The sequence below is a fragment of the Pseudochaenichthys georgianus genome, chromosome 17 (assembly GCF_902827115.2).
Source record: "Pseudochaenichthys georgianus chromosome 17, fPseGeo1.2, whole genome shotgun sequence".
Classification (NCBI taxonomy): Eukaryota; Metazoa; Chordata; class Actinopteri; order Perciformes; family Channichthyidae; genus Pseudochaenichthys; species Pseudochaenichthys georgianus.
Window position 1 is genome coordinate 7,438,153 of NC_047519.1, and position 24,298 is coordinate 7,462,450.

A 24,298-nucleotide genomic window follows, 5' to 3' on the forward strand; every position below is an offset into this window, starting at 1 on the left:
TCCTGCGTGTCTGTGGTTACACTTTAGTGTCAGCAAATGATCTGGAACAATCTTTTGTTTTTGAGAAAGGAGGAAATTAAAATGGCAAAAAGGGGAAAAAACGAATCAGACGTCAACATAGATTGTTTACGGTCTTAACAAAAGTAATGCTAAATATAATTTGGTTTATTGAATTGATATCGTTTGATTTAAGTTATTCAATAATTGAAGAGATTACTGACGTCTGTTCTCTTTCACAAAATGATGCAGCTGTCCTTGCCATTATAAAACTGGTAATATATATTAGTGCGTTTATTTAAACGGTCATTATGTTACGGAAGTAAACAGAGGATTCCAAGGGAGGCGATACATATGCAAAACCAAGGAGACACTGAACAGGATGTGACATTTTCCATAGACTTTATTATAGTTTTTTCTTCTCAATCTAACAGGTATACACAACGCTCTAAATGTCATGGCTTTTTTGTTTTAAATACTCTCCGCTCTTAAAGAAAAAACTGTAAAAATATGTAATTATAACTAATTAAAAGATCTCTCGGGGGGACGGTACTGGGAAAGGTGCAAAGATACGAGGGTTGGGGTCTTCTGTGGTCCTTATCAGAGGCGTAGGGGGGGGGGGGGGGTCTGGGAGACAGAAAAGGAAGGGGGTTGAGTTACATCCAGCTGGGCTTTCACCGAGAAGAAGGGGTGGTGTTACCATTTAAAGAAAACCTGGAAGGAGGACAGGAAGTGGATTAGTCACGGTCCAATATCTCTGCTGCACCAAGCTCCTCCCACAGACCCACCTGCACACTCTCTCCATCATGTGTGTGACCAGGCGGTCGGAGATGCCTGGGCACGACTCCTCCGCCAGGTTGAAGGCGTTCTCCAGCTCCTCGATGGCTCCTACGCCCCCCCCCACTCGCCCGCCGTTTCTCCTTCAACTAGTAGAACAGGAACAATGGATTAGAAATCATCTTGTTTGATGTGCAATCGAACACAATGACTGTCCAGGGCTTCATTTAACAAGCAGGTATTGTTAGGTTTTCTCAGCTGAGCTTCACGCTTTCATGCTCTTTGCTTTTTACTTCTGACAAATATATAAACTACTTGATCCGTAGTATATCATCTGATTCTTCTCTCACAGCTCTACACTCCCCCTCCCCACCGCCTACCTCTCTGAAGATGGGTGTTACTAACGCAGACAAGCACTGTGACTTGGGTTGCCTTTTCACGGAGTCTCCTGACTGTTGAGAGGAGAGAAAGAGTGTCAGAGAAAAACACAAAAGATTGGACTGTGTGTGTCAGTTTGCTGTGTGTGTGTGTCTTACCTCTGAATCTGTGTGTGTGTAGCCTTTCTGTAATTTGCTCAGAGTGGTGGGTCGGACTGTGGGGAAGGTCCACATGGGACATGTGTCCACATCACCATCAGCATCCCTGAATGAAGGACAGAAAGACAACAAATAGGTATTTAATATGAGGGACACAAACATGTATGGAATTAATTCAGTATGTCCACCGGGAGGGAGAGTGAGTGCGTCTGTTTATGCCTGATCTCATAAATACTGGACCCATTAGCATCATATCTGTGTGCTCCTTTATGACTGTATGCTTGGGAACAAGCTTCAGTTTTAGACATGGTGTTTGGGTAACAGCTCGTGGAACTACGGTCAAAGCAGGACTAAGGGTTTCTGTTCAGCGCTAAGGCCCCTTTCCCACTAAAGCAGTTCCAGGGCCAGTTCGGAGCTAGTGCCTGATTAAGCACCGGCTCTTCCCGTTTCCACCGCAGCAGGGCCGGATCTTGGCCCAGAGAACCGGTTCTTATCTGGCTCCGCTCGACTGCCCGTACAGAAAACCAAGAACCAAATATGTCACACTTACGTCGGAGGCGGGTGCAGGGGGGCTGCGCAAAGTGACTAGAACGCGACCACACACTTCTATAAAGTGAGGCGACACTAGCCAGGCATAGTGTGATGCTGAACCACACTAATGCATCCCTGCACTCTGGGGAAGAGTATAACGTTGGAGAAGTAGTTATTTCATTGAATCTGGCTTCGTGTGATTAAAAGCAAGACGATCATCAACCCGACGCAGTACCACATTGTTGTGGTTGTGAGCGGCGTTGCTGAGAAAATCAGCGACGTAAACGGTGATGTCATAAAGCAGCACCAGTCTGGCTCTGGACGGTGGAAACACAACTGGGGCTAAAAGAAGAACCGGTTCGGAACCAGAAGAGCACAAGCAAGGAGCTAGAACTGGTTTTGTGGGGAAGGGGTATAAGTGCGTTTTAACGTGACACCATGATTTTTCAGGTCATTTATTTGTGCTACCTTCAAAGGCAAAGAGAGAGTGCAGAGGCTTTTCAAACCGAGTCTTTAAATCACCAGTTTATTTTGACAACGGTGAGAACTGGACTCGTCAACATTCTGTTGAGTTTGCATGAAGTGGGTTTTATCCTGAGCTGACAAAGGAAGCACGCTTCTCTTAGTTGGTGAAATAGAGAATTCAGAAGTCTGTGTATTTGGATCTTTAATAAGGAGAACACATTTTGTGAGTTTTCTTCTTTAGACTAATAAAAGCTATTGGACTTTGAGAGAAATATTGAAATCTAAAGACGTGTTTGTGTAAACGTGTTCTCCTGTCAGCCACTCCAAAGAACCGTCTATTCCAGACATCGAGGATAGAGAATGGGTGATGGAAGACCAAGCAGTCTCAGTAATGAACATGTATGTAATGTTCCTATGAGCAGGACCAAGTGGAAGCCCCTTCGCTTAGTCTGATGCAAACTACAACAGGCAACACATGCATGTTCATTGCTGATAGCACTTGGTTGGTATCTTTGTTTCTAGAAAGTCACTTGTGTATCCTCACATTCTGATGAGTGCTTGCTGTGCTGCGAGTAGATCCTTTGCAACATGTTACGGATGTGTTTTGCAGACTCACATATCCGAGTCGTCGGAGCTGGACTCCTCCCCGTGGCCCTCAGACTTCCAGCGGCGGTAGCGGTCGATGAGCTCCGTCAGGTAGGCCGTCTTCTTGGTGTAGCGCGTGATGAACTTGTGCTTTACGAGCTCTTTGGCTGTCGGCCTCTGAGCACGCACATCGTACACATAGGCAGAGAAGACGTTTACAATCAATGACTGTCTGTATGAGACTACACTGCAGTGTCTCTAAGAAAGACTGATGTGCTAACTTGCTAATATGACTACATTTAGTTTTTATATTTGAGAGAGCACAGATCACATTCTAAAACCTCCCGGATGCCATCCAATCACACATGTACTTTGTAGGAACAATGATCAAAGTCTGGGTCATGTCTGATCCGGGGGGGGGGGGGGGGGGGCAGGTATATTACTTACAAAACGAGGGTCTTTATTTAGACAGGCCTCCACAAACTCTTTGAAGGGTTTGCTGTAGGGGCCCTCCAGTGTGGGCGGAGTGTTTTTGGGGATGAGGAAGAGGACCCTCATGGGGTGGAGGTCCGAGTTAGGAGGCTCCCCTTTAGCCAGCTCAATAGCAGTGATACCCAGGGACCAGATATCAGCCTGGGGGGGGAGACGTGGAACTTAATGTCATGTTGTGTCTGCTTATCAAGAGGAGAACATTCGACTCATATGAACAGTACATGTATAACAACTCAAAGATAATACTGTAAGTTATGCTAGTAAGGCAAAAAGCAGTGCTAAAAAACAATAGATCTCAGATCCTTTGGGGAAATAACTACAAACTTTATGAAAAATAAGTCAATGTAAAAAAAGGTGTCAAAGGTAAGAATGTAATCAAGTCATGTGCAGGGCTAAAGTACAAAGGCAATAATAGCAGAAAAAGAAAAGAGTACAAATCCAGATCACAATACCATTGACTATAACCTCATATCATCATTTTAAATGAGCCTCTGAAAGTCAGATTAGTATTCTAGAAATAAACATTAGTGGTAGCTAATACAAGTTAATATAAGAATTAGTGATTGTCATATATTTGTGTAATCTTGTACAAATATTCCTAGACTTTATATTTTATTTATAAAAAGATAAATAATACTTAAGAAATATGAACATGTCATGATTATCCTGTTAAGATAATCCTAACAAACGTCACAATGTGCTTAAAGCTTACATATCTTGGAATAGCTTAACCTTACATTAAGTTAGGAAACAAGTATTTGTGATTGTCCCAAAGTGAGGACTGATCCTTTCTACTGGAGCATTGGTTTAAATATATTGGAATTCTTCTAACATAACACACGCTAGTTAGCTTTTCTAAAGTGTTTTTATCTGCAATAAAACCATTGTCTAATTCCTACCATCAGTGCCTTCACCAATAACTTTCTATTTCTAGGTGTGATGTTCACCAACATGATTGTGTGTGTGTGTGTGTGTGTGTGTGTGTGTGTGTGTGTGTGTGTGTGTGTGTGTGTGTGTGTGTGTGTGTGTGTGTCTCACCTTGAAGTCGTAGGCCGACTGTTTGATCACCTCCGGAGCCATCCAGAAAGGCGTGCCCACAAACGTGTTCCTCTTAATCTGAGTGTCCGTCAGCTGACCCGCCACCCCGAAGTCTGCCAGCTTCACCTCGCCCTGCTCCGACAGCAGCACGTTGGCAGCTGGAGGGCGAGAGGTTGTTCAAACGGTTCACACAAGGAATGGATAAAGTGAACTGTGATGCTGCATCTTTTGGACTCATGGGGGTTTTAACACCATATACACGTCATTCAGGGTATATTTGCTGTCGAAGTCTCACCATCTGACATTAGCTCAACAGATTGAAAGGCTAACATAGGGATGGGTGCTATATGATTTTATTTTGGTTTGAGATAAAACACATTCACAATAAGTTGGTTGTGATGAATTTACAAAAGCTTAAACATTATGCGTGTCCTGCTCCGAGCGATGGCCTTCTTGCTTTTATTGCAACATAACCTCCTGCAGTGTCACGTGTATTACTGTGGTGAACACATCTGCTATTTTGTGTTATTAACAACGTGTGCAGACTCAGCCATCCCCCTCACTTTATCTGCTGTTGTAATCATGTACGTTTCCCCGTCGCGGGACACAAAGGATTTCTGATTCTGATAACAGAATTGAAAAATAAATATAGGAATTATGTAAATACGAAATCACACACTATTGCTTTAAATGAAAAAAAGTCTCCTTAATTATATAGACATGTTTATTGATTGGGATAAACCCCTTGAGATGCACCATCTCGTTTTCAACAGCAACGACTTACAGACACACATAAACAACAAGACAAAAAGCAAAACATGACACACGAGACAAACCACATGCAGGCTGTTAAGTAATATTCAAGCAACGCAATCATTACAATTTGAGACAGTCGAGTTTCATCAATATCAGTTTCATTAATAAAAGTGCAGACCAGTTGAAAGTGAGATGATAGTGCATGTTTAAACCCAATGATGCAAACGATCTAATGGCAGCAGGTAAAGTACTCCAGTCAGTCGGGGCTTTGAACGTGAACGCTCTTCTGCCATCCATTACTCACCTCTGTGTCCTTATTTATACAACACGTAAGATACACACACCTACAGAGCAGCTGGGTCATGTTGGAGCTCACAGATGGTGTTCACACACTCATATTCAGTGTGTGTCCAGCATCTGCTTCAGACGGACACGTGTTGTTCGCCGGTAGCTTTGGCATCAAAGCATTTCAAGCTAATGCAGAATACTGATGCAAATGAGCTCTGAACAGACGTCTTTAAACGTCTTGTGTTGTCTGTCCAAAACCCAAAGACAGTCAATTTAATGTTATGAACAGGAAAACGTTCGAGAGGCTGAAATCAGCTTGTTTTTTCTGTTGAGCAACAAATCCATCAGGAAACTACTGTAGTAGGGAGGTGGAGGAATAATCTGGTACCATAACTGTACGGAAACATATTTGATTGGTGAGCTAAGAGGCGCTGCATTATTTACAATGTATTATCTGTTTTATAGGTATGTTATCAATATCAAATGTTGAAGTAATCCCTGTTATTGTCTGCTGGTATATCTGAATGATGAGGAGACATCTGGCTTTGTAGCAGGAACACACTGTAGAATGATATGAATTCATATGATAGAGGGTGCTCGTTACCTTTGATATCTCTGTGGATCTTCCTTTCTGAGTGCAGATACTCCAGCCCCTTCAGGATCTCCCTCAGTATAGTAGCAATGTACGTCTCTTCAAGAGGCCCTGGACGCAGCTAGAGATGAACAAACAAATATATATATATTCAAAAAAGTGATGAGAAAGAACCAAGAACTGCTCAAGGTTTCCTCATGTAAATAAAAAGCGATGTGAATAAGTCTTCTTACCAGATCCAGAGCAGACCCTCCACCCAAATACTCCATGATAATCCACAGCTTGGTCCCCTGACAGGAACAATATTAGATTAAAGACGTCCAAGATTATTAGGATTTATTTTCAAAACTGCATTCAGATGAAATACTACGGAAGAGAACAAGAGCCAAAAGTAATTTTCCCTCAGAATTCGGACTTAACTGACAGAAATTATTTTGTAAGATCTAAAAAAAAAAATCACATGTAGCCCAAATCCTCTTCCGTAGAAAGCATACAACACACTCTGTTTTATTTATATTGTATGTAAAAAAAAATGAAAGTACAAATAAATAAATAGTTAAAAAAATGTGAAGGATTTGCTGTATAAATAATCTGCATCACTCTTTAACGTGTGTCTCACCTTCAGGTATGATCCATAATACTTGGTAACGAATGGACTGTCGCACTGGCTCAGCACCGTGATCTCCTGTTGAATGTCTTCGATCTCGTCCTCCGCCTCCTCCAGATCGATAATTTTAATGGCCACCACCTCCTTTGTGCGGTTGTTGATGCCTTTGTAGACCTCCCCGAAGGACCCCTTCCCGATCCGCTCCTGCTTGGTGAAGTACTCCTCGGGGTCCAACCGGGTATTCTGATCCAGTGACAGAAAGCATTGAGTTATTATGAAGTGTGTGTCGGGGCTTATCTGTGTGTGTCTCAAAGCACTTGTTTCATATGAATGTCCTTTTCTAGAAGGATCCTTTCAAAGGGACAGTAGGGCAGGGCCATATATTGATATGATATTGATATCGTGATATGAAAGACACTTCTTAGAGGGGCCCTATTGTGCTTTTTGTGGATATCCCTTTCCTGTAGTGTGTTATAGAAGTTTCCGTGCATGGTCTGCAAAGAATAAAAGTGTTTTAATGTATTATAATATTAGTTGGGGTATAGAGACTATATGATAACCCCGCTGCAGCATCAATCTTCTCATCTAAGCCATTCCTAAGTCTGTGGTGTTTTCTTTAAGTCGTCCACATATACCATGGTGGGAAGGTTGCTATGACTTAGTATTGCATAGTTGTGTAGTTATTCGTTCTTTCTTTCAGATGGTTTGGTTTATTGGCATTTTATCAGACGATCAAAGTTCTTGCCCATCCCTTAATTGCTAACTAAAGGTTTTTAGAGGCCCTATTTCTTCAGGGTTTTCCCTTTCCTGACGTCTGTTCTATAGGTTTGTGTGCATGTAAGTGTTCTGCAAAGGTTACACTCCATGTGTTCCACTCCCACACACTCCCCCCTGCCTGAAACACCTTCTTTGGAATACTTTGTTTTCTTCTGTACATAGTGACATCACTATGTAACAATATGGTGCTTCTATTGGCTAGCGCTCCAACACATTGACCAGTCACAAGTATGACACAAATAAAGCACTTTTTGAACATTAAAGTCGTAGTCACAGTAGAGGCACAACATATACACATGCACCTCACAATGAGCATAATAGTGTTGTGTGGATTGAAATGCTGAAGTTATGTAATTTTCTGAACTGAACAGACTGTTCTAGTTGTTTTATTATTTGCCTTTACCAATTTGTTGTTATTATATACACATTACTATTGATTCTTTGTTGAAAATGTCATTGTATAAATGTCTTTTGAATCCCAAATGGTCAACCCAAAGATATTGTTGCAATACCGTAATAATACATATTCTCCATGTATCGACCCAGCCCTACATGACATCTGTTAGCCCACATAAACATGATCTAATTCACTGCTGTAATGTAACAAGTTGATCTGATTCTTATCTGTGTCCCTGAACCCATCTCTTCAGTCACTCCTGTGTAATAACTGGGCTGTAGATCGAACTGTGTGCCAATATGTCACTCAAGTGACACCCGACGTACAGGTTCAGTGGTTTTCTCTTTGCACAACAGAAATGAGTTATCACTTAACTGAGTAGGAGAGGAGGCCCTTAATGAAGTCAACTCCTTTCAACATATTGTAATGTCTGCAGTATGTGATAATGGCAAGACTAAAACAATGGAGACATGTACAACTTTACTGTATACTGTTATAAGGTCTAATGACATTGTTTCACCTGATGCTGCCGAAATAAACGAGTACATAAGTGTGTGTATATGCTAGGTTTGTGTCACTTGCATTGATAGCTTAGACCCCCTCCCCACCTATTCATGGAGAGCCTGACAGTCATGGGGGTTCGACTTGTCTTGGACCTTAAAGGGAGGTGACAGTCGGTTAAAAGAGGATTTGTGTACCTGGTTCTGCATGTCTCGAAGGTGTGCCATCCTCTCTGCCGGTTGGACGGGACCGGGACAGCCACAGCTCTGTCTTTCAGAGGTTACCGAATGGTCCTTTCGGGTGTTTCCTCCCCTCTTAGCTGTCTAGGAAGCTAGCTAGGTGGCTAGCCAACTAGATAAACACCCAGTCTGCTGGCTTTAACGGGGCTGTCACTCCTCGCTGTGTTTTCGGCCTCCGAGTCCAACGGAGGACTGAGTGGCCCGGCGAGACAACAAGCTGTTAACCGAGAGACTCCATTTGTGACAAACAAGAAGATGAAATGCTCCCTGAGTCTATAAATATTTAATTCACTTCAAGGAACGCTTAGCCTGTTGTTCATTTGAAGCTTGAGGAGGACAAAAATAATGGCCCAGCCGGAGGACGCATGCGCAGTGGGATCCAAGAAGGTGGAATTGTGGGAGGTGTATTTCTAAACTGTCGATCCAAAATAACTGAAGAAAACACTTACATTTAGATGCTGTCGCAGACATTCATGATTAAAATATACCGAATACTTTAAGTAAATCTACTGAATGAAGTCAAATGTTTAGGTAAGTGTACTTTTTAAAGTAGCCTTTCTACATATTATGCTACTCTCTACAGATGGGAATACTGTTATTTTTACTCCACAACACACATTAGTTTGATGAATTTAGTTGGTAGTTCATTTTCAGATGAATATAAATATATTTTTTAAACAACATGTAATGATTATTAAATGAGGAACATTGTATTGTTGTGCAGTAATGTAAGCAACCCAAAAGTACAATATAAAAATATAATGGAATATAGAATAGTGTTCTGATAACAACAATACATGTATCCTTACAGTACATGTGACTGCATAAATAATTATGTAATGTTAATTTAAGGTGCTTTACAAATATTTTCTTCATTATACTAATACACTATTATAATAATGCAGGAATTTCACTTGTAACACAATTGTGGTTTTAGTCATTTCTGATACTTCTTCTATCACTGATACATATTCACCTGTGACTACATTTCAGCTGCATAGTGTCATGTGCCATACATAATGTGTCAAAGTCTAGTTTGAAGGCCCTTTTAGGTGCTGTCAATACTGTGCCTATACTTGATGAATATATCAGAATACATTCTTGTTTTATAAAATCAATGGGGCCCATACACATTAGATTCATACTAGCATGAATAATGCACCTGAAACGTGTTGTATGTGTGAATATTTGTATTGAAAGCATTTGGACTAGCCCAGTTACTGGCATTCTTTTACAGTGTACCATGTGCATGTTAATTTGTTGAACCAACTGTGAAGGAGTGACCTATTAACTCCATTCAATTATTACCAGTCAAAGGGTTGGGGTAGGTAGGCCTAGGTCATATACTTATGTTAAATATTAGGTTGTTTTCATTATATCTTTTGGCCGGCTTCATCATCGTTACCACAAAATCATAATGAAAAGCAATCCATCAACAGATTTTCTGAAAAAATTATAATTTTCACATCATTCTCTATTATAGTTCGTTGTTATGAAATGTCAGTAAACAATGAGGAAATTATGTGTTCTCTCTGCAAGTAAGGAATTGTTGTTATTCTGGTACAATACTAGTGTATTATTGTTATAAATACGTAAATAATATTTCGTTATTGTGTATAACCTAGGTCTGACAATTACATAAACATTTTATTTGAATTTACTAATTTGAGTGTGATAATTGTGTGCGCTCGTTTTATGATCCGGGTGCCCCCTACTGAGGCGGGTCGGTTTGACTGACAGTGCGTTGGGCTCATACGCTCCGCCCCCGCGGACACGCAGGATATCGCTGGCGGATGTGCACAAGCACACGCTAGTTTGAAGCGGTGTGTTCCTCGGTTTCACTTGTCGTCCATTCCTGTAAATGCTGTTCATTTTGCAGTAAGAACAGCAATTTCACACATGACATTTTAACACCTGGTGCTAAAACCATAACGGTAAGTAGTCCTAGATTATAAAGCTGATAGAGCATTAGTATCTCTGCTACAGAGGGCAGTCCGCGGTTGTAAAGCACTGCTTAGCTAACGTCTTATTGTAAAGGCAACATTAGCTAATGCTAAACATACTAGTGACATTAGCTACATATTAGCTACATGCTAGACATGGCGTCAGATAAGGATTTTAATTCAATGACATTGAGGCCATGTGACAACAACAGCTACACCTCATGTCAACGTTAGGTAATTTCATGTAACACAACGTGAAATGTATTATTTATTAGTTTAAGCGTATACCTTCCATCATGTGGTTGGGCTTTTATTTGGTTCCTCATGGGACATGCCCGGGCTACAGTATATTTTGGGCAGTACTATTTGACAAGCAACCAGTGAGCATGTACTGAAGTAACGGTATGTGTTACTGTAATCAGGTATAATGATACTGCTCTGTACTATAACACAAACTCAAGACGACACGACAGGCATTTAAATGTTTACAGTCCAACTTCTTACTTTTTCTATTGATTATTTTAAAGTGTTTCCATATCTATTCATTGAATGTGTTTACAGGCCAGATGAGTGGGCCCTACACCACCCTCTCTGCAGAGGTGGCAGAGATGAGCCGCATCCATTATCAGTTGGAGTACACAGAGGGTATCAGCCAGAGGATGCGAATACCTGATACCATCAAGGTGGCTTCGGGGAACCCTTCAGAGTCCCTACAATATCAGCAGCCCCTGCCCATTCACACCACCATGATGCAGGTGCCGGAGAGGATCATCGTAGCAGGTGAGGACAAGACACACACAACTCAGCATGGAGAGCTGAAAGTCAACACACTGTTTGCATTTTACTTATCTAACCGGCCTAACCTGACCCTTTTTATTTAACTGTCTCTGTTCTCCACAGGTGATGATGGCGACTCTGAATTTTCTCGTCCTCGAGAATTTGATCTGATCCAATCGATCCCTCCCATGGACCTGGACATGAAGGCCCCCCCACGTGTCCTCACTCTTGCAGAGCAGCCACTGGACTCTATGGAAACGGAACAAACTGCCGCTTCTCATAGCAATCCCAGCCAGGTGGTACGTTTGCATCCTTTGTATTTTTCTGTACAATTGATTGAATTGACTTGAAACTCCCCTCCAAGCTGTTCCAGGGCCAAAGAAACCCCACAATTGATGTGAACAAATGATCCTTTAATACTTGCAATGAGCCAGGTTGAAGACGAGAAGAAAAAGAAAAAAAACCTCTGGGAATGATAACCGGATGCTTGGTTAGCATCTTTGGGATATGAGTTCTTAAAGATGGTGTTGAACTGGAACCCGGTGCCACAGCAGAGCAGTTTGATAGCTGAGGGCTCTCGGAACATATTTAGTCTTTAACAAATATTGCGCTTTCTTCAATTTGAATATTGCATTTGTCCATATTGCGATTTAAATACAATTTAAATGAATTGTGAAGCCCTTATAATAATCATAGGAAAGTATTTGCTAAATACTCGCTACATGCTAAATGTTTCTGGAGGCCTACTTTACCGTTTCATTTGAGCCTGATGTCCAATCTGTGTATACTTGTAGGCTCACTTTCACCCTCGCTCTCGGAGGGAACGCAGTGCGAGTGAGAACATACATGGCCGCCACAGCTGTCAGAGCGTCAGAGGTGATGTAAGGTAAGCCCACATCTGAAATGCTTGTGATATTAAAATGTATGTTTTAAATAAACGTATTATATGTTATACTTATTTCACATATCTGCTTTATAAAAACATCTTATCTCTTTACCGTTTCTCTCCACTTACCTCTCCGCCAGTGTAACCCCTTCCCCTTCTGCCCCCCCAGTCCGGTTGTGTCCCCCCCTCTGTTCCCCTGAGGATGCGCACATCAACCTGTTTACAGCTGCCGGCTTCATGTATTATATCCAGTCGACGACACGCCGGGCGTACCAGCAGGTCATCGAGGGGCTGGACGACGCCCCCCGCAGGTCATCTGTCTTCCTCTGTCCCTGTAATTCTTAGAAAGCACTGTGATCACTTTCTCAGGACAAACAGCTGGTCCTGGTGGTGGAAGACAATTCCTGAAAATAGGAAGCGTTATGCTCATGACGAACAGCAAGCGAGTCGTCACAATTATAATAATAATAATACATTGGATTGTTATAGCGCTTTTCCTAATGCTCAAAGACGCTTTACATACAATCAGAAACAGAAACAGTACCATTGTGACTATTCTTCTATTAGAATTCAGAAAGTTAGTGGTTTGTTATTATTGCATATGTTTGCGTGTTGGCTCTTATTAAGGGCTTGGTGTTAAACGGCCTGGCAGACGGATCGCTACTGGAAAGGCTTTGAGTGTGCGGGTGTGAGCTGGTCGGCTTTGAGTCTGTTGTGATTTAAATATGAAATCAGAAGGTTCAAATCAATCATATATGTTGCAAATAGCATTATATCTGTATTTATAATTCATTGAGTATACTCGGACTGATTGATTACAGAGCTGCTCCTGCCACAGCCTTATTGCCTTGAGGAAGCTTCCCAGGTGGAGCTGTAATTCAGGACAAAGCTATGGAGTATAGGAGTCTCTGAAGCAAGGCAGCCAGACAGGGCAGGAACGTCCTAATGAAGTGTACATTATAATAAAGCCATACACATTGAACTTGTGCTGTCATGATGTTTGTTCAGGTTTTTAACGCTATTGTCCAACAACATTCTATGGCTGGATAAATGTGTGCTGGACTGTTTCTGTAGCTGTGCAGAAAGCCGCCGAGTTGCACTCATTTGAAGTATGTCACTGTTGGCATTATTCTAAATTGAGATATTTTGATCTTCAACGGATTCAAAGGCTTTATTTGTCACATCAGCAGTGTAGCTCCTCCAACACTGCAAAACAGAATATACTTAAACATAAAAGAAAATAACATTGAATATATGTTGCAGTGTAATACTGCTGTAATACTAAATGTGTGGATATGTACTCGCAGGTCCCACCTGGAGCTGGCTCTGGATATGAACCCTGAGGAGTCTGGCCTAATGGACGCCTCGTCACTGCGACGGCAGGTAATACCTCTCTCACTGATAAGTGATTCATGTGCTCCTCATCTGCTCTGGTGTGCATATTCTGCTTGTTGCCAGGGGCGCCGTAAGGGGGTGAAAAGTTAGGACGATTCTAAGGGCCCGTCTGACTCACGGGCCCAAAACATTTTTAGAACATTAAGAAAACATTTTTAAGTAACCTTTCATCAATCATCAACAATTAACATTAATATAACGTTACATTGATAATGTAGTCACTAAACTTTCTATTCATTTCACTTATTTTCTTCCAAAAGTTAATTATTCAAAGCCTCTGAACACCCCCCTCTATTTACATGTAACAGGTACATTTTTAGCAGCTATTCAGACTAAGGCCCAATCCCAAACCACTCCCTCGACCCTACCCCTCCGTGATGGAGTGAACTCCGTCTGCAGCCACACTCGCAGCTCAACGAGGCTCCCTCCTGTCAGATGGAGGGAGTAAATACAGCAGCAAGCTTTGGGACGGCCTCCCCTCTCTCCGGCAGAGACAGGAAATGCCGTAACTGTATGTAACAACGGTTTCAAATCAGCATCTCTTAGACAAAAAGTTTAAATGACTAACTCAAATAAAACTCCAAACATCTTTCATTGTGTGTCAAAGCTCTTTTAGTTTTAAACCTGATGTTTATAAGCTTCTTAGTTTTTGCAACGGTCTGTAAACATACACAACTTTATAATAAAATGCACACATTTACCTTTTTCTAGACTAAACACAGGTATGATCCTAAGTTAAAAACATATGAGGTTATAATGAGGTTGTTAACATCGCAGTTTATCAGTAGATGTTAGCTGGAACTACTTGTAAACAGCGTGTTTCCTGACGGACACACACAGCGTGACTCCGGTCAGGTAGAGACCGGTCTCAAGTCAGCACCGCTGCAGACTCGCTGTTTGAGGGCTTGATAGCCCACTCCCCCTCCACACTCGTTGCTTTGGAACAGCCCTCAATATGGCGGACCCTCCGCGTGAACGTGCAAACGGAGGGGTAGGGTGTAGGGGGCGGTTTGGGAATGGGCCTAAATCAGTTGTCCCTCCCCTGGTGCCAGGACCAACAGATCCATCTTTAGGCTCCGCAGCCCTGTCCCCCCATAATGCTTTGCAGTCTTACCATGCTGTCCATTGAAAGCTAGTTGGCTAGAAAGCTGGACTTCAAGGACTTGATCAGTGACTTTGCCTGTAAGAAGGCTAGGCGCTGGGCTCTTGGTGAGTAAGGCTGAGCCAGGGCTCGTGATAACTGTTAAAGGGCAAGGCTATGGTAACGGTATTGGATCACTACACAGAAGATGCATGTTGAGAAAGAGACTGAGAACAGGTCATAGGCTCTGATTTAGCACCATCAGGCCTTTTCACTTCCATTTCCGTTCTGTTGTCCATTTACACTTTAATACCCGCTTATTTTGTAGTTGGTATGTATATTTAATTAAAAATCTGCTGCTTAAGTTATTTTTTTTGTTATAGCATTTTATAAATGATAATATTGGTGTTAATGTTCACTTTATTTTAATTTATGTATATTTAAGTTATATTTATTTTTGATTTATGAATGTTCCATTCAAAGATGTTATTAAAAAGGCATGTACACCATAAAAGATGACTATTGAGGTCTATTGTTAGGAATGTTAGTGTTATATCAAATAGTGAATTCTACTGCCGCAGAATGTTGCAGTAGAATTTGTAGTGTGCACAGTGTGTGTAAATATTGTGAAGTTAGTATTGGACTACAAGATGGATGCAAGCCTGTACAGGTAGGTATTTAAAGCGTAAATGAGTGGGTTGGGTTCTGGAGGTGTGGTTACAGCAGTTGGTTGGCGTGGCCTGGGCCTGGTGATGGGGCCCAATGTGATATCTTTTCATGGGGCCCAAAATCCCTGGCGGCGCCCCTGCTTGTTACAAGTATTCTCTCCTATTTTTAGCTGAATTGTTACAAAGGCATGCTGACACGGCAAGTTTAGGTGTCACATATCAGAGGAGAGACAACTGGCTGTGTTACATACTGAGATGTACACAGACATCAGAAATACATTACAGACACAAGCAGTCATTCCATCATGGGGCCAGTAAGAAATGACTCGACATGTTCTATTAGTGTTCTCCTGATGTGGTTTGGGCTTTAATGGAAGTTTCTTTGATATGTTGTAATTTTCTAACACATGATCAGTGATCACACAAATATCAAAATGTTCCTTGTGTCTGTCGATTTTTAAACAAGGTCCGTTGACATCATCCTGCATACTTAACACTTAGCTTGGAAACCAAATAGTGGTAATCCTTTGGATGTACTTCTTTAAAGTAGATGGTGAAAGGTCTTTGTGGTCATTATTCAGATTGTGAAGTTGAACCGCCGCCTGCAGCTGCTGGAGGAGGAGAACAAAGAGCGCTCCAAGCGAGAGGTGATCCTGTACTCTGCTACGGTGACCTTCTGGCTCATCAACACCTGGATCTGGCTCCGGCGCTGAGGTTTGGACCAGACCGAGTCCCCCAGAACACTGGAAGCCAGAGCAATTACTTGTTAAAGGTGCAACCATTGACATACTCTACTAGTCTTTACTTAAATTACAGTCAACCACAGAAAAGTACAAGAACATTAGCAAATGTCCTCCACCATACAGTCCTCTTTCTAATCCTAGCCCGTTCTGTTTTGGGGTTTCACTTCCAAATGTAAAGCCTAGCGCTGTCGAGATGTGATCTTAAGCTGTAGTCACATGATAGTAAAACAGCTGTATGCTGGCGTATCCGTGGTGTTTCTACGGAGGGAGCAGTGCTGCCCGACGAGGCGGCAGAGCTCCCCTCGGCATCGTGTACCACTTGAAATGGTCACTGCTCACATTTCAAATTTGACCTAGTTACCGCTGACCATTTGTTGCACACCCAATCAGGTGAGGGCTGTATGCAGAGGAGGCAAGGAAACACAACTGACTGTTTTTGCAAAAGGTTAGCAACTGCTTCGATGTGAAAAGCTGAACCTAGATACAACACAGGTTCCTGTCATACAAATAGAATTACAACTCTGAAAAATATTGCTAAACTATTTTGATATCGAATGATTGTTGAAAACATGTTGGTGCTGATACTGTCAAAACATACGACATACTTTATTTGACAACATCAATAAAAGCTTTGAATAATAATAATTTGGTACAGCCGTACACGTATCCGTAGGGGAAACTAAATGTGGGTACCGGTAATATATATATAATATGTGCATCAAAACAAGGAATGCCTGGTATATTTCTCAACAAGCTTTGCTTAGCCTCCCTCACTTCATGGTTATTTAGTGCAAGTGCTACTGACTGCACATTTAAGCTCGATCGATTCTCTGTAAAGGATGTTCCACTGAGGCTGTGAGCTCATACACAATGTTTCACTTCAGGAGAAGAGTTATAAGAGGGGAACACAAGGATTTACTTCAGGAGAAGAGTTATAAGAGGGGAACACAAGGATTTACTTCAGCCACAAATGTTTTGGGAACCTCAGACCTGACCCATCCTGTCTGTTTGAAAAAAGAAAAAAAAAACTACCATAATAAAAGTGTCAAATTGAGATGTCTAAATCTAGAGATGCCATAACATTTACCCTGGATGTCCTGAACTCCACACACAAAACATTCATGTACAGCCTATTGATGTCAATGTTGTACTTTCTCCTCAATTTTGTTCTTTTACTTTGGATGATGTAGCTAACATGGCAACACAAATACTTAGGGTGGAGTACTAAGGCTCATCTGTGCAGTGATGTTTCTCCATGCGATTTCTACTGTTTCAAATTTTTTGTAGTTATTTTTTTTAAAGAATTTGACCACTTGTGATTTACCTAAGTTACATAAGAGACTAAAAGCATGGACTGTGGTTTTATTCATTATATGGTGTGAAATAAATATTAGAGCTACTATGTGTATGATCAGGAAATAGATGGCAATGTATACCATCATTTATCACATCCAAAAATGTTGCTGTAACCAACTTTTTTTGTTAAACATACTGCCTAAAGCTGGAGTTTAACTTAAATATTTAACTTTCTTTGTAATATATGAATACATTCATTGTCTGTTAATATTTTTTCTGTAATAAATGATGGATGTCAATTTGTTCCAGTTTGTGTTTGAGCAATGCTGCCCCCTGCTGCTCTGCTGGGTGCAACAGCAGGGAGATGTTCAGGGCATGTAACCGGACATTGTTGTCGTTTCGGTTAATGTGAAGTCCACTTGATCTGCCAAAGATCCCAAACAAACACCAATTCATTTGGATCCAACCATAATTGAACAAGTGTTTTTCCTCTTCTACCGGAAGTATTCCTAATCCATAAAGGCAGACTAGGCAGTGGTGCTGCTGGGTGACAATGGGTATCACCAAACTGGCAGATCTGATCCGTCAGGATGCTCCTGGTGCTATTTCTCATAAGGACATCAGTGACTACACGGGTAATATACCGCACCATCTTGTTATCGTTATACTGTACTTGTGTTGGTGATGTGTGTCTAGCAAGGGGCTAAAAAGCTAAAGTTGGCATATAGCCACCTGAATGCTAGTTAGCTTAGCTCAATGTGTTGTTAACTACAAGAATCAAATACTCATGTAAATAGAGGTGGGAGAAGTAAACAGATCTTGTACTTGAGTAAAAGTAGAAGTACTCGAGTGTAGGAATACTCTGTTACTTACTAGTACAAGTCCTGCAATCAAAATGTTACTCAGTAAAAGTACAAAAGTGTTAGCATCATCAGAATATACTTAAAGTACCAAAAGTAAAAGTAGTCTGAGTCATAGTGCAGATTGGCCCATTTCAGAATAATATATATGATATGTTTTATAATGACTGATCATGAAAGTGTTCTCAAAGCTGGTTAAGGTGCAGCTAGTTTGAATGACTTTGTAGACTGCAGGGTAGCTGGTGGATTTACTCCAGGTGGAACTAAAGTCTGATTCAACACTTGATTAGATTTCACATCATTCATTCACATCTGTGAAGTAACTACATGTATTTAAATTGTGCTTAAGTACCGTACTTCAGTAAATGTATTTAGTTACCTTACATCACTGCCTGTAAACCTGTTTAGAAGTAACACTAACGTTACTTCACTGATTTATCATGTTCTCAAGAGTATTTACAAAAGTACTGTGCTAAAGTACTATTTTGAGGTACTTTACTTGAGTATTTCCAAATATTCCTCCTTTATACTTCTACTTTCTATATTTTGTAGTCAAATATACTTTTACATTTAAAAACACAAATAACTCGGCTTTATAAGTATCTTAAGTTGACTTTTTATTGACAAACTACAAAATGCCTTATATGTATTTATTAGTGATAAAAACAATGATATAATTATAATGTAAAAACAATACTGTGAAATAGGCATACTGCATACAGAGTACTTTTTGTAAGTACATTTAGCTTACAATACCTTAGATAACATATTCAATTTAATTTTCAAATACGACAGTCTTAAAATACTCCTTTACGATCTTCTGAATACTTACAGTTGCATTAATTTGCACTGATTATTATGAACTGCTGCCATGTAAATGAAGTACGTGAATACATATGAATACTTCCTCTGAAATATAGTGAAATAAATGTGTTGCAAAGAAACAACACATTTGGAAAATGTAATGAAAGACAAGCTGACTACATGGAGGTTGTATTATGTGCTGATGATGCTGGTGCTGCGTTACTCCCCACAGGAAAAGTAATCGCACTGGATACCTCCATTGTTATGAACCAGTTCCGTGCGGCGACGCCTTCACTGAGGTGAGTTCCTTAAAGCTGACCGTGAAGACGCAGTATCGTTTTCTCATGTATACATGACTTGTCCTTTCTGTGACCTGCATATTATATAAATGATTTCCCACTTCCATCTCAGTTCATCAATCGTCCCGAAACATATCAACACCTAATCCAGGACACTTCAGAATAAAAACCTTTTTAATATCTTCATCTCATTTGCAGATGAGAACAACATATATACATACATACAACATATATAAAACAAAGGGATCCAACACAAGTCCACCACAAACTGCATCCATAAAGTCTAATCAAGGCGTCTCCAAACAACATCTTTTTCTATTCTTTGGCCAGTGTATTTATGTGAGATGTTGTTTATTTCCTGTAGCCCCCTGACTGGTCTCTTCTTCCGCACGCTCACCTTCCTGGAACATGGCATAAAGCCAGTCTTTGTGTTTGATGGAAAGCCTCCCAGGGAGAAGAGCGCTGTTGTAAGTGACACCTATACTAAACATATCCATAACAATGCAGTGAAAGTGAATTCAACGGGCCAGCTAACACCTGAAGTATGATACAGATGGCTCCCAGTCGCGCTAATCGAAAGTCCGCTTTTCCCTGCAGCTTGAGAAGCGCGCTGAAGCTGCTGGTTGGAAGTCACCCAACCGAACAGGCACAGGTACATCTGCACAGAGTGATGACCAAATGCACAGGGGCCAGTCGCACACACACCTTAAGTATCATTTTTAAAGGGGCCCTATGATGCTTTTTTTCCTGTTCATATTTGTATTCTGTGTCTCCACTGGGACATGTCTCCATGCTTTAATGTTCAGAAAGCTCTTTCTTTGTCTCATACCGCCTGTGCTGCAGCAGCTCTTTTCACCCTCTGTCTGAAACCAGAGCCCAGTCTGCTGTGATTGGTTATCTGGCTGCCTCTGTGATTGGTCAACCACTTAAAAGAAAGGCCCTTTTATGTTTTTGGGGGATTTCCCTTTCCTGCAGTGTGTTGTTTAGGTTTGTGTGCATGTAAATGATCCCAAAGTTCACTCCATTTCTCTCCCACACATCCGCCTGAAACAACTTCATTGGACTCCTTTGTTTAATTCTGCGACATAGTGATGTCCCTACATCACACTCTCACTTCTATTGGCTAGTGCTCCGACACATTGTACCTGATAGGCCAAGGGGCGGGACATCACTAAGCGGTTGACCAATCACAACAGAGCGTGCCAGCTCGGGGCTGAAAAGAGGTGCTGCAGCACAGGCAGTATGAGAGAGATAAAGAGCTTTCTGAACATTAAAGCACGCAGACACGTCCCAGTAGAGACACTACATGCTGATAGGAACCTGAACATGAGCAGAATAGGCCCCTTTTAATAGTGAATTTCTGTGCAACTAGTTTCAACTTTTAGGAAACCGTAACACAGATTTTAAAGAAAATATTAAGTTAAGGTGGTTTCAGACTTATTGTAGAAGACATTATGTTCTGTAGAACTATAACTGGGAATATCATTTTAATGTTGATTATTTTCAAGTGAACCTTGACTGTTCTGTGATGTAGCCTCAGCCCAGACCAGAGACTGTCTCCAGCTGCTGAAGCTTCTGGGTGTTCCTGTCATCCAGGTCAAGGCTCAATGTATTCCTTCAAATCCCATGTGTCTCTTCCCTGGCTTTCCTCAGTACATGTTTTTAGTGTTTTGTATCTCCCCGTCTGGTGCTGCAGGCTCCGGGAGATGCTGAGGCGCTGTGTGCCAAGCTGGTGAGAGATGGGACTGTGGATGCCGTGGCATCAGAGGACATGGACACTCTGCCGTTTGGAGCCAATATTCTCATTCGACAGCTCAACGCCAAGAAGGACAGGTCAGAACTGAGCAATGTGTGTGTTTCGTGATTGATTTGAATGGCGTTTCTTAAGTTTAACCATTTTTGTTTGTTTTATTTACATTTCTGATGGTCATGTTCCAAAGTATTCCCTAGTTTTTTTTACGTTGTTGAATCCATCTTCCTTACATGGTTTGTATGCTCAGATGTATTTTCAGTAAAAGTACCCTATTCCTTTAAAGCTTTACCAGACAGGGGCAATATAAAAACGGCCAACTTAAAAAGATCCTACAAAAAAAATCAATATCAGTTTTGATGGGGAGCTATATTCTTCTTCTTCCTTTTCTTCACAGTGACGTCATTGAATATTCTTTACCCAAGCTGTTAGAGAAACTCAAAATGACCCAGGAGGAGGTGAGAGCATTACAGACATCATCGAAGTACAGAACATTAAGTGTGTCAATAAACCTTTCTCATTGAGCATCTTTTCCCTCCAACAGTTTGTCGACCTGTGTATTCTGCTGGGCTGTGACTACTGCGACAAGATAGCCGGTTTGGGTCCAACAAGAGCGCTGTCTCTGATCCAGAAGCACCGTACTATTGAGAACGTGGTTTTGCACGTCAACAGAAAGGTAACAGCTGGACAACCAGTGGTCATAGTATCCTTCTGTACGTAGCTTCACAACACAGTGTAAGGTCTGCTACGATATCTTCTTTCAGACCCATCCTGTGCCACATTTCTGGGAGTACAAAGAAGCTCGGAAGATATTCCTGGATGCAGCACACTCGGTAGCTCCTGAACTCACCTGGACGGAGCCAGATGAAGAATCCTTGGTTAGACTTCTCTGCCACGTCAAATACTTTAAGTACGTATACTTATTTTTACATGCTTTTCTGTCTCTTTCAAAGACAGTTATGACTGTATACATTTGTATGTGTTTCAGGGAGGAGAGAATCCGTCATCGCATGGAGAAGTTCCGTCAGACACGGGGAAGGAAGCGGGAGGAGAGGGAAAAGAGAAGGCAGAGGGACAAGGCAAGCAGACTCGCATTGAGGACTTCTTTAGAGTTACCAGAAAGAGGGCGCAGGTGAGAGAAAGTAGAGCTTTTTTAAATTGTTTTAATGAATTGATTCAGAACTTGATTCATTGCAGTACATCTATTAAATTAAATTGAATTACTGAGGCCCAATTCTGCTTTTGGGGGTTTCCCTCTCCTGCAGTGTGTTATATAGGTTTTAGTGCATGTAAATGGTCTGCAAAGGCTAAAATCCACATCGTAACATGATATATAAGAGGCAGGAAATCTCTAAATGGTTGACCAATCACAACTGAGCCGGCCAACTAACCAATAAGAGCAGACTGGGCTCTGGTTTACATTAAAGCATGGACACATGTCACAGTAGAGGCAGTAGTTACAACTATGAACCTACAATTGAGCATAATAGGGCCCCCCTTAAGGAGCAGGACCACTTCCACAGAGTCCACCATGTCGCACCAACATGTTTCTACATTAGCTTAAAACGTGCAACCCCTTATTTGAGAGAGATTTGTTTCTTTACGTTTTGACATGATGCAACTGTAGTTCTCTTTCAAGGTAGTGTGACTTAGTGTGATGTTTGATATGTTTGGATCAATCATGATTTCTACAAAAAAAAAAATCACTTTAATTTTCAGTAGTTCCAAATGTGGTTTGTTGATTAGTCTTAACAATTGTGTATTTTTCCCTCCAGCCTGTGGACGCTGCAAGCAGCAACGGAAAGAGACCCAAGACTAAGTAAGGCTGCCAACATCTCCTGCTTGCTGCTTCCACCGTCCAAGTTGGAAGACGTCTGCATTTCCTGATATTAGATACAACTCTGAAAAAAATGAAAGAGACAATCTGTTAATGTCTGGCATAAGACATTTTTTTAAACAAGCCATCATGCCTCCTTCTTGTTTTGATGACGATATCTAGCATCTTCACCATCCATAACAGTGACTAAATAATAATGTGTTTTGTATCATTTACATTAGGCTAATAATTGACACATTTCAACAGTTTTAGAGGCTTTACATGTTGAATCATGGTGTTACATTCAGAGAAGACTAGGTTTTTCCAAGTGCCTTCTAGTAACCCTCCACATTTTGAAGGAGCCAAAACAGGAGATTTGCAAGACTCTGTCTTTGTCTCTCCATGGGAGGACACTTCCCCCACTGACAATACAATAATCTGATCTGGTCCTAACAGCAGTGTCTGCAACAATGCAGTGCACTGAGCAGTTCTTCAGTGTATCCAGCAGTTTCCTGCAGAGCTACATAGAAAGCAGAGCAGGCGGTGTGGGCTATGAAAGGGAACAGTGTGATCACTGTTGGGGAGGCCTTCCCCCCCCCCCCCCCCACACTGGAGACAGCGGATGTCTCATCACTAGATATTCAATGAGCACCTGTTGTGTTCAGGGTGCCAAGGCTGAGACCAAGGCCTTGAATGTTAAAACATGCACACAAGTGGTAACATGTGCAAAAAGAGATGGTGAGATGCTGCAATATGAAAAAAGGGTACTTGTGGGTTATCTGTTTTTTTATTTAATTTTCCAATCCCAATCCTAATAAAAGTGCGTATTTAGAGAGTTTGAAAAAAACAATAAAAGTGGCGACAGATATCAAAATATACAAAATATGTATGTATTTGTTGTACAGTATACACTATCATGTTGGTATTTTTTAAGAAATTATAAAACTGCTGAAGGTATTTCTGCAGCTCATTTTGCGAAATTGTTATCTGTCTAATAAGTTATTTAGCTTTTGTTCTTCTTTTTTAGTTTGTTCTCTTGTGTTCTCACACATTTATTCTCAGGACACAATTTGAGCAGTACAATATAACTCATGCTTTAAGAAATGTGTCTTAAAAAACAATAAGAAATGTGTCTTAAAAAACAATAAAACACAATTGAAATAAATAACTGTCCCTTTTTATGTTTTGTTTTTTTAAAGGTGCCCTTATGTAATGGGAGTTTTGATATAAAGAAGATTTTTTTACGTTTTTGACACCTCAATTACAACTTTTCAAGATCCAAGGCTTTTACTTCTACTCCTCTGGAAACCTTCCATATGTGGGACAATTAGTCTGTGAGCTGTTTTTATGAAAAGTGTGAATTCGCAGTATTTTTGTACAAAATGTTTCAATGTGTGTTTGT

At 41.0% G+C, this 24,298-nt stretch overlaps 3 protein-coding genes across 4 annotated transcripts; 2 read left to right on the plus strand and 1 right to left on the minus strand.

Moving 5' to 3' along the window:
* Positions 1-382: 382 nt before the first annotated feature.
* Positions 383-8,963, minus strand: stk25b (serine/threonine kinase 25b). Its single transcript, XM_034103834.2, is given in 12 exon segments — positions 383-711; positions 786-898; positions 900-923; positions 1,155-1,226; positions 1,311-1,416; positions 2,923-3,068; positions 3,339-3,524; positions 4,422-4,579; positions 6,070-6,178; positions 6,291-6,347; positions 6,677-6,907; positions 8,537-8,963. Coding segments are annotated over 12 exon segments (1,272 nt in total). The 5' UTR covers positions 8,567-8,963; the 3' UTR covers positions 383-671.
* A 1,396-nt stretch (positions 8,964-10,359) lies between these two features.
* On the plus strand, positions 10,360-16,761 carry LOC117461860 (mitochondrial fission factor homolog A-like). Of its 2 annotated transcripts, none has more exons than XM_034103842.2 (7): positions 10,360-10,512; positions 11,083-11,301; positions 11,422-11,597; positions 12,093-12,184; positions 12,325-12,495; positions 13,492-13,567; positions 15,910-16,761. In XM_034103842.2, the coding sequence occupies exons 2-7, from the start codon at positions 11,088-11,090 to the stop codon at positions 16,039-16,041; spliced, it is 861 nt and encodes a 286-aa protein (XP_033959733.1). In that variant the 5' UTR covers positions 10,360-10,512; positions 11,083-11,087; the 3' UTR covers positions 16,042-16,761. The 2 variants fall into 2 exon arrangements, with proteins under 2 accessions (XP_033959733.1, XP_033959734.1); XM_034103843.2 differs by lacking the exon at positions 15,910-16,761 and adding an exon at positions 13,888-15,010.
* A 963-nt stretch (positions 16,762-17,724) lies between these two features.
* On the plus strand, positions 17,725-24,058 carry LOC117461859 (probable flap endonuclease 1 homolog). The gene is given in 12 exon segments (XM_034103841.2): positions 17,725-18,002; positions 19,264-19,330; positions 19,695-19,797; positions 19,928-19,982; positions 20,865-20,926; positions 21,027-21,163; positions 21,478-21,538; positions 21,625-21,756; positions 21,845-21,990; positions 22,069-22,133; positions 22,136-22,212; positions 22,856-24,058. Coding segments are annotated over 12 exon segments (1,035 nt in total). The 5' UTR covers positions 17,725-17,920; the 3' UTR covers positions 22,904-24,058.
* Positions 24,059-24,298: the final 240 nt, after the last annotated feature.

Coding starts and splice junctions, on each gene's coding strand:
- LOC117461860 (XM_034103842.2), top strand. CDS start 11,088: ATGAGTGGGCCCTACACCACCCTCTCTGCAGAGGTGGCAGAGATGAGC. Junction 11,598..12,092: donor ATAGCAATCCCAGCCAGGTG/GTACGTTTGCAT, acceptor GTATACTTGTAG/GCTCACTTTCACCCTCGCTC. Junction 12,496..13,491: donor CTGGACGACGCCCCCCGCAG/GTCATCTGTCTT, acceptor ATGTACTCGCAG/GTCCCACCTGGAGCTGGCTC.